The sequence below is a fragment of the Bacillus rossius genome (assembly GCF_032445375.1).
Source record: "Bacillus rossius redtenbacheri isolate Brsri chromosome 9 unlocalized genomic scaffold, Brsri_v3 Brsri_v3_scf9_2, whole genome shotgun sequence".
NCBI lineage: Eukaryota > Metazoa > Arthropoda > Insecta > Phasmatodea > Bacillidae > Bacillus > Bacillus rossius.
The window spans coordinates 35,361,582-35,378,219 of record NW_026962013.1 but is presented as its reverse complement, the minus strand read 5'-3'; the positions used below and the strand labels follow the sequence as shown (position 1 = coordinate 35,378,219).

The 16,638-nt window shown below is 43.4% G+C and overlaps 2 protein-coding genes across 6 annotated transcripts in view; one reads left to right on the top strand and one right to left on the bottom strand.

Annotated features, from left to right (window-relative positions):
* Positions 1-16,638, bottom strand: part of LOC134543176 (E3 ubiquitin-protein ligase RNF19A-like) — a 254,720-nt gene that overhangs the window by 13,777 nt on the left and 224,305 nt on the right. The gene's annotated exons all lie outside the window — the stretch shown is intronic.
* Positions 1,283-16,184, top strand: LOC134543177 (uncharacterized). Of its 2 annotated transcripts, XM_063388067.1 has the most exons (5): positions 1,283-1,400; positions 12,022-12,366; positions 14,636-14,824; positions 15,151-15,353; positions 15,438-16,184. In XM_063388067.1, exons 2-5 carry the CDS (start codon positions 12,043-12,045, stop codon positions 15,979-15,981), a joined length of 1,260 nt encoding a protein of 419 aa, XP_063244137.1. In that variant the 5' UTR covers positions 1,283-1,400; positions 12,022-12,042; the 3' UTR covers positions 15,982-16,184. The 2 variants fall into 2 exon arrangements, with proteins under 2 accessions (XP_063244137.1, XP_063244136.1); XM_063388066.1 differs by lacking the exon at positions 1,283-1,400 and having other exon boundaries at positions 11,910-12,366.

Here is a 16,638-nt window from a genome sequence, read left to right as displayed (position 1 = left end):
CTGACGAAACTGTTTACGTCCGTTCTACAATGACACGCATGCGGACACGGACCCGTACGAATTAGCTCGTTTGCATTACTCCGTGCGACCAATAGGAGCTGAGTATTTGGCCGCGGAGGTAGCCATGTTTGTTTTCGTTTTAAATAATTTAAAAATAGTTTAATGTACAATAATACTTCGTGTTTTATCAATACGTTGTTGTTTATTTTTATTATATATGTAAATTATGACCGTCTTGTTACCTTTTTTTTTTCTCAAATTAATTTTTCACATCCGCGAGACTCAGTCTCATTGGTTGCCATATGCTAGGATTCCGTGCACTGTGGAAGCGGCAGACGGACAGTGAAACGTCCATTTCCGCGTCGCGCAAGGACACGCCCGAAGCAGTATTCAGACCTCCAAGACCGCTCTATCCAGCCACAGTGATACCTGTCTTCCGTGTTCCCCGAAATCACAATATAGGATATCCAGTTCCTTCCCCAATTCTAGTGAAGAGCGCGGTATAAATACATAAATAAATGATTATTAGATTTTTGTTTGAGAACATTATTTATCTGAATACTTCGGACTAGCTTATTTTCAGGTTTTATCCTTCCTTCAGCATTTTTGCATCATTTCTGAAACAGGTGGATACATTATCTTCAAACCTTCATTCTTATCACATTTTCATGTGCATTCGCGAGAAAACAGCACGTTCAAACAGAAAAGTGTACTAATAATGCCTTATAGTTCTGGAATTAGATTTGCGGTAAACACAAAAAAAAGTGATTGATAAATTAAAGAAACATGTTTCCTTACGACGTGTAAGGAAAAAAATCCCGAAATTAAGCAACACACAGTTCAGCATCACATTACGCGCCTGTCACCGAGGGACTAGAGAACCAGGCACGCAGTTCAGTACAGCCTCGTACATTTCCCTCTCAATCTGCGATGGCGACTAGTCGGCGGACTTCAACGAATGACTTTGCAAACACTATCGAGGAAGGAGAGAACCCGACTGGCGAGGGAAATCCCAGCCCCTACTTAAACGGAAAAAGAAGAAAAATAATATTTTTTTTCCCGGTTATGTATTGAAAGAGAGACGATATTTTCCGGCTCGCTTCTCGGAATGAGACGTTGGAGGACGTGCACATTGCAGATCCGCAGCGGAGACCGCACCGCGGCGCGCAGGCCTGCGCACGCCGCCAGTACGGGAGGAGGAGGAGGGTGCGCGCGCAGCCGGGAGGGGCGGCGCCGGGCGCCGGCAGCCGGCGCGGCGGGTCGGCGGCCAGTCAGTCGCCGCTCGGTCGCCGCCAACGTCGCACGCGCCGCCCGGGTCGATAGCGCCTCTGACCGGGCTCGGAGAGTGCGTGTGCGCGCGGGGTGTGTTCTTGCCTGGAGTGCAGGCCGCCGGCGCAGCGGTGAGTAGGCGGAGCCACGCCCATCCCCGCCGTCGCCGCACACGTGGCTCTCGCACTTCCCGGCGCTCAACCAGCAACTGTTTCATCTGCATTACAAGCGTATCTGAAGCTGTGTCGATTGATTCAGGCCAGGTTTTTTTTTAACTACGCCAAGAGACGTCGGTAATCACGGTCGTTTACAAACCACTAGAGTCGCAAGACGTCACCAACTCTGCAACTTGAAACTGAAACAGTAGAAAACAATTTTCTTCTCCTGGGCTTCTTTTGATAATTCGTACGCATCATGAAGACACACGAATGGTCAATAATTTGATTTAAAAGTTACTTTCTCGTAAACAAATGAAAAAGTGATGTATATAACAAAAAACACCGTGTGCCATCTAAGCGCATAACTTCTGCAAAAATGGAACGCGAAAACGCAAGAAGTTGAGAGTTGGCCGATGCTTGCGTTGCGTTTTTGCGCCGCGCGTAGTTTATAAAAGGATATTTAAAAACGCTGTTGTAGAACCTTTCTGCGTCATGAATTTCTTGCGTAATTTATAAACCCGGTATCGTAAGGCGACCAGAGAAAACGTGGCATTTAGATTCGAAAAGTCACACGTGCTCCAGCAGCGAAGGCGCAATGAATCTGAAAAGCCCAGAGGCGTGTTAAAAAGATAGTCCGAAAAACAAATTTCGACTCCACGGCAACAAATTCGCAACTGTAAAAGCACACAAAGTTAGCGTGACAAGCGAGCAACATAAGGAATTGTTACAAGTCCGAATTTTAATTTGTTGGCCACAAACGCCAGACTTCAATATCGTTACACTTCGCGACCCAAATAACAACGTGGCATTTGGGCAGCTGGTGTTCAGGCATTTGTTGTCTTGTTCTTTTTTATGTTGCAGTGTAAGGTCAGCTAGGAGAGACTTTCACAAAGTTCTCTGCAATGTGCTGTGCACGCGGGTAACAAACGATATAATAAATCTGTTTTCAACTTTAAAATGTCAATCCTACTTATTTAATACAACCTCATAACATAAAATAATACAGATCAACCACAGTCAGTATTGCATGCCCGCCAGTAATTTCTTGTTTAACGCCAGTTTTAAGTATTTATAAAAAAAATACCGATAACGACATAATACTGCGACTAAATGATACGTCTTTAAACATCTTTTGATACGAATAATCAATCATTACATTTACACATGTGTTATCGTTGATTAATCTCGCTAAGAGGAGAACGTGATTGCCAAAACAATATTTAATACAACATAATCTTACGATCCTAGCATTGATAAGATTTGAAAATTTTACTTGTTTGTAATTATTTCGCAATGTGCATTAAAAGCCATCCGTCCGAGCATTACAGCTACATATGTCGCTAGAATTATGTTCAAGAATGCCTATTGCATGTGACATGATCGGAGCAGTATCACTTCTGACAGAGACCGACAACTTTAAAGAATTTATGTTGCAGGAAAATGCCAGATACGCTATGGTCACATCAAAAGTACCCGCGCCCACGGCGAAATCTGCAGCACAATCGTCAACAAATCGATTACACTGGCAATAAAAGTCGTACACAAGTTGAGTGAGATGCCATTAAATAAGCGGGCAGTTATTACAATGGCTAGTAAACTCCGATTCCAGCTTAGTACAGGTTCCACGCAGTATGTAATTTAATTTTTAAGATGGATTTGAATTTAAATTATTTTGCAATAGCTATTACGTAATATTTTAGAAACTAGCGAGGATTGGTGAAGGCCTGAGCAACGGAATTAACATGCCAATAGCTATTGAACAGACATTAGTTCGAATTAATCACAAACCATGTTCTCTGCAGTATTAGTATATTTTTTTCAAACAAGGCGAGAATTAAAACTCCGTGAAGGCAACATTCACAAGAACGCGCGTGCAGAAATACGGCTGCAATACTGACGGCACACGGCGTACTTCGCGTGAGAGCTAACAAGTACCTCGTTTAGGGTAAAATTTCAATCCGGATTGAACCTGGAGTATATTGAGGAATCTAGATTGAAATTTTACTTAAAACAATTTGTTGTGGACTGAAGTTGGAGTGAAGTGAGATAATCCACTCCACTTGTTGAGGTGGACTGGACTGAAGAATCCGGATTGAGATTTTACTTTAAACACGGACTGGAGTGAAACTAAAACACGCACGAGCAAGCCGCCGCCATATTGCATAGTTTGTTATGGTCTCGTTGCATTTCAGGCATAATTTGTGAAAATGGCAAAAAAAGAGCAGAGGAATGTGTGGACAGAGATGGACGTAGAGTTATTGTTGGACGTAATGATTGAAAAACATATTTTAAGATTGCTGGACGGAAAAAAGTATAGGAAAGGTGAGATATTTGAGTTGGTGAAGGCAGAAATGGACAGTGCGGGGTTCAAAAGAACAACAGAACTGATAATAATTAAATGGAAAGGATTGAAGGCAAGTTTTTTTCAGTCCATGTTGACTCCAACTTCGATCTTGTTTACATTTCAATCTGGATTGTGATATTTACCATAAACGCATTTCGTCAGTCTATGTTCGTTATACATTCACTCCGAGTTCACTCCACTCCAGGTTCAATCCGGATTGAAATTTTACACTAAACAAGGTAAAGGAGTAACGACACGGCTAACACGTCTGAGGTCATGACTACCACCCTAATAAAATGTGCTCACTCTAAAACAAAAAAGGGCGTGAGAGATACTGAAACGCGCATGTATGCCTCGCAAACCACGATCCAGCGGGCGAGCAGAAAATTTGAAAATACCAAGCATTAATAGGAATTCTATTGATTAACATACAACGCGGAAAATGTCCTTGTGAAATTATAGCATAACGTACTACTGTGGCACTTAGCGGCTAGCAAAAATATAGCAATCCACCCGTTATCGGTAAACTATTAACATTATGTAGTGTGGCTTCAAATACTAGAAAATATTTTTGAAGTGTTACTTCTTTAGGCGCGTTATGAAAAAATGAAGAAATTGAAATTTTAAGATGCGCGCGCATCACTGTAACACAAAATTAACAGGTTGAAGCTGCCCGCTAAATCGCTCATTAAGTCTCGAAAAAAAGCTACCAACAAAATAGAAATAGAACCTCTATTAGTCGCGCATGTTGGCACGCTCGTCGCCTCTGATCACTGTTTTCATTATTATAATATTTATCCACATGTTTCTAGTTTCTACATTGACAACACGTGTTTTAGTTTCATACAAGTGCGAATTATACATGCTAATAAATTATATTCAGTAGTGATTTAAATTGAATATTTTGATTAATATTATTTACTATTCGTAAATATAAGTAAAAACAATTGTGCTTATATACTTTTCGAGTGCTCCAATATAATAAATTGAGGTTAACTATCAGTATGTATTATTTATTGATAAAAATTAAAATATTATTATTTAATATAATTAATACTACGTATTATTAAATTATTAATGTTTGATATTTATTTAATTTTTCAAATTTAAACTGAACTTTATTGACTGTGTTGACTATCTTTTTCCAGCCCTTTTATTATTTTATTGTAATTAATTATTTGCATGCGATTAAAAACTTATTTTTTAATGATGCCAAAGAAGTATAACTTCTAACGCGCGTAAATAAGTACACGCACCATTTTTATTGTTTTTGCGATAGCATTTCACGTTACAGGTCGCACTAGACGAAGCAGTTGGGTACCGACTCGGTGCTCGATAGTTCCAGTCATGCCGAGTTGTGGGAATCGAACCCACGACCCCCTTGAAACATTAGCAATTACGACCACCGTGAAACCCACTAGTCACGAAATGTTACACGTACGTACGTGTATCGTGTATACGTATATATCAGTTTCCTTGCTGCTCGCTAAAGCTGGAACGTACGCAGAAATAGAACCTATTTGCCTGCTGTCTGATATCAAATGCTTCACTTCTGTCGGCGGGAACGATAGCTATTTTAGCATTTCTCAGGATTTGGTTAAGGAGGGGGAGGAATTCACCTTCCCCCCCCCCCCCATTTTTTTTCGTACGCCCCTGCGTTGAAGTGAATTCACGCAAGTGGTAAAATAGTATAAATGTATATTATATAACTTGTAATTATTTTAAGTACTTCTATATTGGATGGTGTCAAAGCCTGTATCAATTGTGACCCCGTGACCTGACGGCTCTACAGAGGCCCGCCATGAATCACCAGTCGCCGGGCCAAGGTCGGGAGCGCGGCGTGAGTCACCGCATGGCGCAACGAGCCGTCGTCCCAGACACTTCCTGCTCCCGTCCCCCCCTCCCCACCCGGTCAAAGAGGCTCGGTGGGACGGATCACGCTACCAACCTTCCCGGGTGCTTCACAACACTCGCTCACATAACAGGGAGCGATCCCTAACAGTTCTGTTTTAAATAAGCTCTTGAATGGATATATAAAACGAACTGGAATGCTACTTCAGCCCCCTACCCTATCAGGGCGCATATGTGGGAGGGGAATGTGAGAATGCCGGCCGTTAAGGTCGGAATAATCTGTTACATTACACATGGCTCGGCCAACCACGGGGGCCCGGCTTACAAAACCACACGCAACAAACGCGCGACGCAATAAAATTTTTTTAACACCCGTTCGAAAACTACTCGAGGCGCAAAATTGTGCGCAAGCATCGGCTAAACTTACAGTTTCTTGCGTTTTGAAAAAAGCGTTCCGAAAACTTTTAAAGATGCACTTGATGTGCACAGAAGAACCACGATGTTCTTTTTACTATGCACAACACGTTTACACTGGTTAAATTTTCACACAGCGAAAAAAAAAATCTAGATATTTAAAATTTCAAGTTACAGGGTTGATGGCGACTCGCGTTCTTCGTAACCGACTTTCTTGCGGCTGCAGCGTTCCTTAACCGTTTATTAACCCGGCCTTAGATTTGTCACAGAAGTGGAAGTCCGTGGCCTAGTGCATTACATTATCTGCAGCAATCTGCGTGAATTAATTAGTTGTTAGTTTCCATCAATAACGTACAAGATTAGAAATTTCATAATTTGGGATCGGCCGTACCAATACTTTTGGCAAATAATATAGAAATTAATGGGCAAGGAATTTGTAAATAAAAGAAGCGGGGTATGAACTACATCCGGCGTGAGCTACTCCGACACGATAAAGTGAAGAGAGAAAAAAGGGGGGAGGGCGATCTATCCCCGCTAGCATTGGTTACACAGGACGAGCAAAACGCGCTAGTTTGCTCACTTTTCGGGGGAGGTTTACCTTATTCTTGAACCATGTTTTTTCTAGCTTTACTTATTGGTTTACAATATTAATGAAAATTAAGCTATACATCTCCTTTGTGGCTTTCGAGAAGGGGGAGGGGAATGTTATGTCACTGAAATAAAGCTAAGATTTTGTCGAATTGTTTCCAACATTAGCTCAGGCGGGGTGCCCATACAAATCATTAATAAAATTTCCCCTGACTCTCCCTGTCCAAAATTTCAAATTTCCCTGTATATTTTTAAAAAAATAATTTACCTATTTTCCAATTTTCTGAAGAAGAAAAAAAAGAATGTGAATCCGTCTTCCACCACTCCCACAGCTGGCGTTGTTCTTTCTCCGCTTTCTTCAGTTCAAACAGAACCTTGCAACGCCATTTTATAGTATGTGACCGTGCACTAAAAAACCCCATTTGGGAAGAAAAAATTCTTTCACCGAAGGGTTTACACGACTTTCCAGGGTTTCAAGTAAATTATCCTATTCTTCCTGATCATTCTCACCTTCCCTGACTTCGCCGAATGTGGTCAGCCTGTTAGATGAAAAACTCAAAACAACCCTATTAGCATTCTTTTACACTTTTTCTTGATAGAAGGATGTTTAAATAAACTTTGCTTCTAAATCTTAAAAGCTTGAAAAGAGCTTCACTGGTGATCTCTCATTAAGGGGCGCGCAGAGCTCACGAAAGCAGGCTCTTAATTAAAAACTACACAACATTCTAACAGTTATTTAAAAATAAAACATCTAGACCAATAACTTTCCGCGTCTCGCAAGGAATGCAAAGTAGTTTGCTAGCTGAAACCAATTGGCCAAGGATGATAGCGCTGAAGTCAGAACACCCATTCTAAAAGTATAAACCCTCTTTAACGTCGAAATCTTACATCTTTCGCAAGGACGTTAACGCAAGGATGGTTAGTAAAGATCGTTACGGCGTATGTATCAGATTAACAAATTTCGGGCGGACGTAACAGCACAACCACTATCCAACTATCATTCCTAACGAATAAGGTGTGATACTTTTGGAGTTTTTTTTTTAATAATAAACGGGAACAAAATAATACTGCTTATTAACTGAAAAAAAAATCGTAGTCTTTTCACATAACTTTCACTGGTTCCGATGTGGGCGGGGGGAAAAGAGAGAGAGAGGGGGAGAGAGGGGGAGAGAGAGGGAGAGAGAGAGAGAATACACAGAATAAACACGTTGTAAACTATAAAAGCGTTTGCAGTACACCGACTGCATGCAATATACCGCACCTGGCAAGCGCTGACCTTACTCACCCTCCACTGACCTATCCTCTACCGAGCCTCCTCCCCACTTCCATCCCGTGTTTGAGAAACTGCTTGGAAATGTTTCAATTTTTAGATAAAATATTTTTTTTATTCCACCACATTTTAAACTGTGTGCAATATTTTCTTCGGTAAAGGTTTGGTCCATATTTACTAAGAATAACATTATTAAGCATACATATTTTAAGTTTAATGGCTTTAATGCGAGATGTGCCATTTAACATTTACACTTTGACTTTGTTTTCCGTGATCAATATAAGGCCAACAATATCTTAATTTGCCAAATGTAAAAAAAAAAGTTAGTAAAAATTATTCAACAATCACGATTGTGATTAACATAAGAGAGGGCTCAAATCCCGCATTCAAAACAAAATCTGCAAATTTTTTGGTAAACTATCTTGGCTTTCGACACTGATGATGCCTGCTGCAATGCAGGGCGTAACGTCGTTACAATCTACTACATCGACGCGGCTACACCTGGAAGGACTAGACAGTTTATTGGACTATGGCCGCGCCAGTTTTTGGGTATTGCAATCCGAACACACAGTACTATAGCTAGCCACGTAGTAATGCTGATAAGTGTCGTGAACTCGGAATATCGACGCACTGACACACACACGGGTTCAGATTCATTACTTGATCCAGGTAGTCCCGCAATTCCAACCGCGGGCAGGAAAACACGATTGCACGAAAGGGCTGTGTGCACCCAGGGACGTTAACTAGACTTAGTTTCCAGCCGGGGCAAGAACACATCTTGGCGCCCCAATTCTTTTCTTAACCAACCAAACCTTTTCCTTTCCCGAAAACACCTCACATCGCCACCCGACATTAATTCCACTATTCTAAATATTTTTGATTTAACTTAGATGGTAAATAAATAATATTTATTTGCATTCATTTCATTAAAAATACTTCACAAATTGGAAAGTACGCGAAATATACAAGTTTTTGAATATTTGACAATATACACGTGTGAATCTTTAAATACAAATAATTCAGTTCATCTGCCTCCAACATTTTCTTTTTGTGTTATAACACTACGATATTCAAGTAAATATCCATAGTAACAATTACTGCCAGTTTAGCGTCCCCTGCCCCCAAACGCGGCGCCCGGGGCAAAAGTCCCGTCTGCCCCCCCCCCCCCCCCCCCCCCCCCCCAGTGGCGTAGCCGGGGGAGGGGGGGTTTAGGCGTTCAACCCCACCCCCCTCTAGCACCAAATCTTTAATTAATTTCTTATGCATCACTTAAACAAATTTCATATTAAAATTAATAAAATTTTTACCATTACAATATTTAAATTTAAGTCCCGAAAACTGCTAAAATAGCACTATTTTACACCTTAAAATCAAAATTTTCCCGGGGGAGGACCCCCCGACCCCCCACTTTAATACGGGGGGGGGGGCGGCCATGCTTCTTAACACCCCCCATACACAAATCCTGGCTACGCCACTGCTCTCCCCCAATCGTTACGTCACTGTGTGTGCCGCGACTTTAAGAAGCGTGCGACATCGATAGTCTCTCTTGCTGAGGCCTGTTGCCAGTTTATACTCTGCGATTTCTTCTATATTAACTGTTTATGTGTTCTATTTTGACAAATTTCCTCAGCACATTCTTCAGAGAACTGCACTATGCACTCTAAGAAGAGCGGTCGAATTAATATTCAGCCAAAAAAACGCTACGTAAGTTTTAGCCGAAGCGGCCTAATGGCCAGTTACACCATTCTGCTCCTCGATACGCGATCCAATGATCATAGCCCAAGAATGATCTATGGATAATTCTTCTAAACATTGCGCCAACACATAATGGGACTACATATCTTAGCTTGCTATCTACGACAGCAGTTAGCAGCAGTGTCGCAGAAATGTTCGGTGCATTTCTATTGGTGGGGGCGGGATACGACAATCGATTGTGACTCCGCGAACAAATAGTTGATGTGATTGCCACAAGATAGCAACAGGTATAGTCGCTGTCTAATCTTTTGAATTTTAATAACACCTGAAAACACGTACTGGTATTTAAAAGTCAATACAAAACGAAACAGTCGGAAATACGAAAAGGGTTGACTTGACAAAAAAAAATATTATTTATGGAAAATAATCATGATAAAATAAAATATTTAAACATTAAACTAATATAACAAGCATTTCATACATTTCAAAAATGGGCATTTCACGCGAGAAGAGGTTGTACCATTAGAATAAATAAAAAAAATTTGATGTGTGTGTTATATATGATCTGTCATGTTTTATATAAGTCTCTTAGTATCTACGTCTGATTAAAATTACATGCATGAAGTCCGCAGTGTCGAACGGAGATCATTGCTTTGAACCGCCCCAGAGAGTCGGTTCACATCGAAATTCCCAATGTTCTTCGCTCAGCACTCACAGCTCAGTGGTGGAACGACAATCGAACCAGCCAATGACTGGAGATCGCACATGAACTCTTAGGGCGCAACTGGCCACGAGACTGCCTCAGCTCAGGCACAAACGGGCCACGGGTCTGTCGAGAGTGGCGGGCTAGAACGGGACGGCTACGACCTCGGAGGTCATTGTCTAGAAACCATTATGCACGCATAACCGCGAAGCCATTACCAGCCACACGTCTGAAACTGCATCGCTACGATGTGCAAAGCATGAATCGAAGGGTTTTTTTTTGTCACACGCTATTGCAAATGTGGTAACCTTAAGGAAGATTAGGCCTTGCCATCTTTAAACTTCAAAGTATTTTAACACTGCTGTCAATAAAGCTTACGTGCTAATTTTTATGGGTCGACATTGCATAGGAATTAGCTCCCTACTTGTTAGAGTCAACACTTGTGAACTGGTGTGGTTATGCCAGTTGTAGTTGGCCGCGTGAAGTAATAAGTTATTTATTTCATCGCGGCGCTTACACGACTAGAGCCTGTTAGTAATTATGTGGTCGCAACAAAGTATAGAAGGTCTGAGAGATATGATTTAACACCTTGACATGTCAAAAATAATGGGATGAATAGTTCAAATTAGAATTTTAGCACAAAAAAATGGCAAAATCTCAGATGGCTGGGCCTAATCCCCCTTGAACACTGGAGTCTGTACTGTCTGCAGCAAAGTTTAATGCGGTAGTTGTCTATTAAGATCCTAAGAGTTAAATACATCCTGGTATTTGGGTTGAGACCAGGAAATGATTTTTCCTGTTGTTTTGGCTTGCCACGTTGTAGCCATTTTCAAGGGCGTTTAACAACTCACGGTCTGATGTTCCGGCATAGTAATTACATATATCCATTCACAACCCAGATGCGATTAGTTCATGTGGATGATGGTCTGACCAATCAGGATGACCCGGCTTCCGAGTCTTGGTCCAGCCATCTCCGATTTCGGTTTTCTCGTGGTCTCCCTAAATTAAAGCCGCCAGGAAAATATTGGAATAGTCCCTCCCCAGTTTGTGTGGCTGAGCGTTGGCGTCTGTAACGAACTCGCTGTCTACAAGACGTGACGCGCAGTTTAATTAAATAAAAAAAAAAGGTCAAAACACGCAAGGAGTCAATTTTATGTCTACAATAACGCTACCATTTAAAAAAAATACCAACATTATGTCACTGACCATTCCTTTAAGGGCCCGCCTAACCAGGAGCGTATTTGTGTTTGTGATGCGGGATGATTAGGCGATGCTTCTAGCGCGGTATAAGTCTCTGAGCGTAAGGTTGTGAACTGGCGCGCAGTTTTCTCGTCATGCATAGGGCAACCATGACATTATGTAGCGGATAAATCAAGATAAAGATGTTATGCAATTCCCTCGAATGCTTTCAAGAATCTTCACCGTGTGTTTCATGCCAAAAAATTGTGAAAATACACGTTTTGGCCATTTTTCACTGTCAGTGGCGTGGCCAGGATTTGTGTATGGTGTTAAGAAGCATGCGGCCTCCCCCCCCCCCCCCCCCCCTATTAAAGCGGGGGGTCGGGGGGTCCTCCCCCGGGAAAATTTGGATTTTAAGGTGTAAAATAGTGCTATTTTAGCAGTTTTCGGTACTTAAATTTAAATATTGTAATGGTAAAACTTTTATTGATTTTAATATGAAATTTGTTTGAGTGATGAATAAGAAATGAATGAAAGATTTGGTGCTAAGGGGGGCTGGCTGCGAGGGGCCATGTCCGAGAGCGAGGAGGACAGCTCCGCGGCGTCCTCGGACGAGTGGCCCGTGACGGCCGACTGGCTGGAGGCAGTGCTGGCCGCGCACCACCGCCGGCCGGCCGCGGTCGCCGACTTCAGCGTGCGGCCCGGCTGCGACGCGGGCGAGAGCGTGCTCAGCGACATCCTGGCCGTGCAGGTGGCCTACCGCCTCGACGGCGACCACGGCGACGAGCCGCGCCGCCTCAGCCTCATCGTCAAGCTGCTGCCGCACGACCCCTTCAGCCGCTACTTCGTCACCGAGGCGCAGTTCGACCTGCGCGAGATCAAGTTCTACACGCAGGTCAGCCCCTTACCCTTACCCTCGCCTCGCGCGCTGCCCCGGGAAACTCCACACTTCACCGATCAAACTACCTACACAATAACATACACTGCCACTATTGGAAGCGCCTATACAAATTTTTCGAATTCTAATTACTTATTTTAAATTCTTAAATTTGGTGGTTTCCAGCGTTACTGCAGCGCGGCTTCACTAACGCTTGCCCGAGAGAGATGAGTTGGGGCACTCAACATCACCTCTCACCGCTGCCTCGACTGACCTCGCGGCTGTAAAGGAAGTCAAAAGCTGGTGTAAACGTTACTCGAAAATGTATACATCCGAAACAATCAATGCACTTAGGTACGAGCAGCATACTAATAAACACCTTTTCAATAATTAATTTAATACGATACGCTTGTTTACGAGCAAATAACCTCCTTGTGATGTAATAAACCGTACGACTACAACCATGCTAAATACGAATACTTACGACCATCTTGTTTACATCTGCATTTCTAACAGAATATCATGAAGTTACATACCCTCACTCCTGAAAATTGGTATTAATTTTTTATGATTTCGTCACAAATTTTGTAATAAAAGGTACACGTACAATACGATAGTTTAAGTACAAATATGGCTAAAAACGCAAGCATTTAGGCGAATATTGGTTGGTGGCTAGGCCTAACGTCAATCAAATGCTTTTAGAGGCACAAGGCAAGCTATTTTTCTTTTCTTTTAAACATTCGCTGACATCCAATGAGTAAAATGTTTGTATACACTAAGTGAATAAAGTTAGAATTTTTTTAGTTATAGGTATACATTATTTAATCTCCACTGAAACATGTCAGCATCATGATTCATCAACATGTCTCCAAGCGAGCAGTGCCGATGTTGAGATACCGCATCTGCAGAGCACAGCCAGTATAACCAAGCCGGCGACAATGGCCGCAGCCTCGAAACCTCCGGCCAATTCCCCGAGAGACCCGCTCAAGGGTCAGTGGAGCGTGCGCGTAGCAATTGACACAGTCTGACGACGAGATGTACGTTGTTTCAACACTGCCAACTACTGGGACACCACTCCACTTAACAGGGAAAGGCCTTTGTCCTCGAAGAAGGACCCAATGAGCTACAGCTAGAGCGATCAGCCACCCGAATAGAAAAAAATTAAAATGAAGGAATGTGCACAGAAAACATTTATGTTTTCAGTTTACATTTTTTTCAGAAGTAGTCATACAAAAACCCAGCCCCCCCCACACAAACTATTAGAAACAATTATAACCGATTTTCTTTCTTCGGCAGGTATTACAACACAACTACCACACCCAACCGTCGTCGGGCTAAATATTTGTTTAGTTTCAAACAGTCTTCATACACTAAGTCAGTGCAGTGGGTGTTTCAATGACTATATCGCTACGACAATAACTGATATCCACGGTGTCATATGTAACCGAGATAAATTTAAACATTTGAAATGCCTCACTTTTAAGCAAAAAAGTATTTTTCAGCGAAATAATTTTTCAACCTAGGCCTGCCAAACAAAGTCAAAAATTGAACATCAAGTGTTATTTTTTTTTAAAAATAATTGTTTGGTTTCAACTGGCAGTATTCAGACGGTACATAATGGTTGTAATGGTTGTAATGCGTGTGCGGGAAGCCTAATATTCACGCCAAGTATTCGACATGTCCGAAGATTACCGAATACCTGCCTTCGGGTGACTTCGGAATTCTTTTGTTTAGGTGAAAACACTCATTTTTTAATTTTGCCGTGTGTTCGTGAATGCCTAATTAAAATGGTCGATTAGGTCAGGTCAGTTACATTATAAATACTTTCAAACTAAGCGGGCATTAAAAATAATATGAATTATTTAAATGGTTGTTTAGTTTTAAAGTATTTATAATGTAACTGACCTGACCTAACAAACAGTGACTAAGGATGAACAGTAGGAACTCACGTAATTTTTTTATTTTTACTTATTACTTGCGCAACAATATCCAAACAGAAAAATAAATCTTAAGTTAATTACATCGCATTTTGATTTGATGACATTGCAAGACGAATGTAAAATATAAGAATGTTCGTTTATTTACTCAAATATTAGTCTTGGTTTTAATAGCTTGATTTGTATTATTGTTGTGAAAATTTCTACCTTTATTTGTTTATGTCCGGCATTTAAAACAGACGGTTTTTTTTCCACCTAAACGAAAGAATTGCGAAGACACCCCGACGGCAAGTATTCGGTAAATGTTCGGGCATGTGGTTGTGATGGTGGTGATGGTGCTGATGGTGCAGGTGGTGCCCGAGCTGGACGAGCTGCAGCGCCGCCTGCTGGCGCCGGGCGCCGCGCCGCTGCAGCTGCCCATCCCGCGCTGCTACCACGCGCGCTACGCCGCGCCCGGCGCCGACAGCCCGCGCGCCAGCCCCGTCGCGCTCTGCGAGTCCGTGCTCGTGCTCGAGAACCTCAAGGCGCTGGGCTACCAGGTGCCCCACTCTCTCTCCCCTCTCTCCCCTCATCGGCCTTGCATGGCCTCAACATACTAAGCTTTCAATGGTTCCTTACGACTTTTTACTGAAGAAAAGTTTAGCACGTTGATTTAAGCTTTTTTTTTTAAAAAATATATATACAATCCATATAAAAATAATAATGAAATTAGGGCTATCGCCTTTTTGCAGCCGTACATGACAAGATTAAACTCATAAATTAGGTTTTCCAATTTCTGTATAAGCGAAGCGGTGCTTCCACCGACATCAGTAGCTTCGCCGCAGACGGACGAGCGGATGAAGGTGGCAAGATGCGGGTGTTGCAGAGCGCGGACTTCTCCAGAGGCCTGAGCCTGCGGCAGGCGGCGGCGGCGCTGGACTCGGTGGCCAGGCTGCACGCCCTCTCCCTCGCCCTCAAGGTGAAGGAGGGCCGGCCTCTGGACGAGCGCTACCCCTTCCTGTTCCAGACGTCCAAGGCCACGGACTCGTACCAGCAGCTGGTGGAGCGCGGCCTGCCGCAGCTCGCCAGGTGCGTGCCTCGCCCGAGCGCGCGCGTGTGTGTGTGTCTGTGGTCGTGTCCCCGCACGCAGCTGTGTGTGTGTGCGTGACGCAGGTTCCTGGAGAAGCGCGCCGGCATGGAGCCCGTGCTGGAGGCCCTGGCCGCGCTGCGCCCCGCCACCAAGGAGCTGATAGCCTCGCTGCTGGCGCCGCGCGAGCCCATGGCGCTCATCACGCACACAGACTTCTGGTGCAACAACCTGCTGTTCCGCGACGGCGAGGACGGGCGGTGCGCGTGCGCCGTGCTCGACTGGCAGATGGTCACGTACAGCGGGCCCACCAACGACGTGGCGCTGCTGCTCGTCAGCTCGCTGCCCACGGAGCTGCGGCGGGGCCGCACCCGGGACCTGCTGGACGGCTACTGGGCCGCGCTGCTGGCCGCCGCCTCGGCGCTGGGAGTCGACGTGCAGGGCGCGCTGGGCTACGGCCGCGACGACCTGGCGCGCGACTACCGCCGCTCCCAGCTGCTCGCGCTGCTGCTGTGCGTCGGCTCCGTCGACGTGGCGCTGGGAGACGCCCTCACGGAGCAGCGCCTGCTCGACGTGCTGGCGGACCTGCACGGCGAGGGCGTGCTGTCGCCGGACCTGCTGTCCGCCTAGCTCCTCTCGGGACAGTCCTGCCGGCGGCGGCCGACGAGGAGACACGGACTGTATGCCGGTGCAGCGAGCCGCTGGAGCTTGCAGAGCCTAACGTGGTGTGATTCATTGAAAAAGACGGAGTTTCACCTGTTGCCGGAGTGTTTTGACGCATATTGGGCTTCATGCAATTTTATTTTTTTCTGCAAATAAATACTGTAGTGGAATACTTTGATTTGCTATACCTACATATACTATGCCGATATTGGTTTTAAGTTAATTATGTATCACTTCCTGATCTATCTAACGTCTGAAGAGTGTGGTTTGTTTCGGTCACACTTTTCACAAATTAATCTTCACAATGGTTAAAAACCAGTAATGTTTACTGTCATTTGCTTTACTCGTCTTTTTCGTTGTTTATATTTCATACTATTTTGCAATCGTTAAAAACCACACATGTTTATTTTGCTACGTTATACATTAAAACACAACTTTTCCATCAGATATTAAAAAATAAAAATAAATAAAAAATTTTTCTTCGCAAAAGTAGAACTTAAGAGGCCGTGTCAGTAAATTTTTATTTCCAATATTCTGGTCTAGAAGTTCTCTCTTTTAACAGTGAGATTTAGTGGCTTATTCAACCGAAGTAACTGTAACCGCAGCGCGTGATAAAGCTACTAT

What these genes read in the sequence shown, in the direction of transcription:
- LOC134543177 (XM_063388066.1), top strand. Translation starts at nt 11,998, where the DNA reads ATGAATGAAAGATTTGGTGCTAAGGGGGGCTGGCTGCGAGGGGCCATG. An exon ending in TCAAGGCGCTGGGCTACCAG is followed by an intron (nt 14,825 to 15,150) that starts GTGCCCCACTCT and finishes CGGGTGTTGCAG; the next exon opens with AGCGCGGACTTCTCCAGAGG. An exon ending in GGCCTGCCGCAGCTCGCCAG is followed by an intron (nt 15,354 to 15,437) that starts GTGCGTGCCTCG and finishes TGCGTGACGCAG; the next exon opens with GTTCCTGGAGAAGCGCGCCG.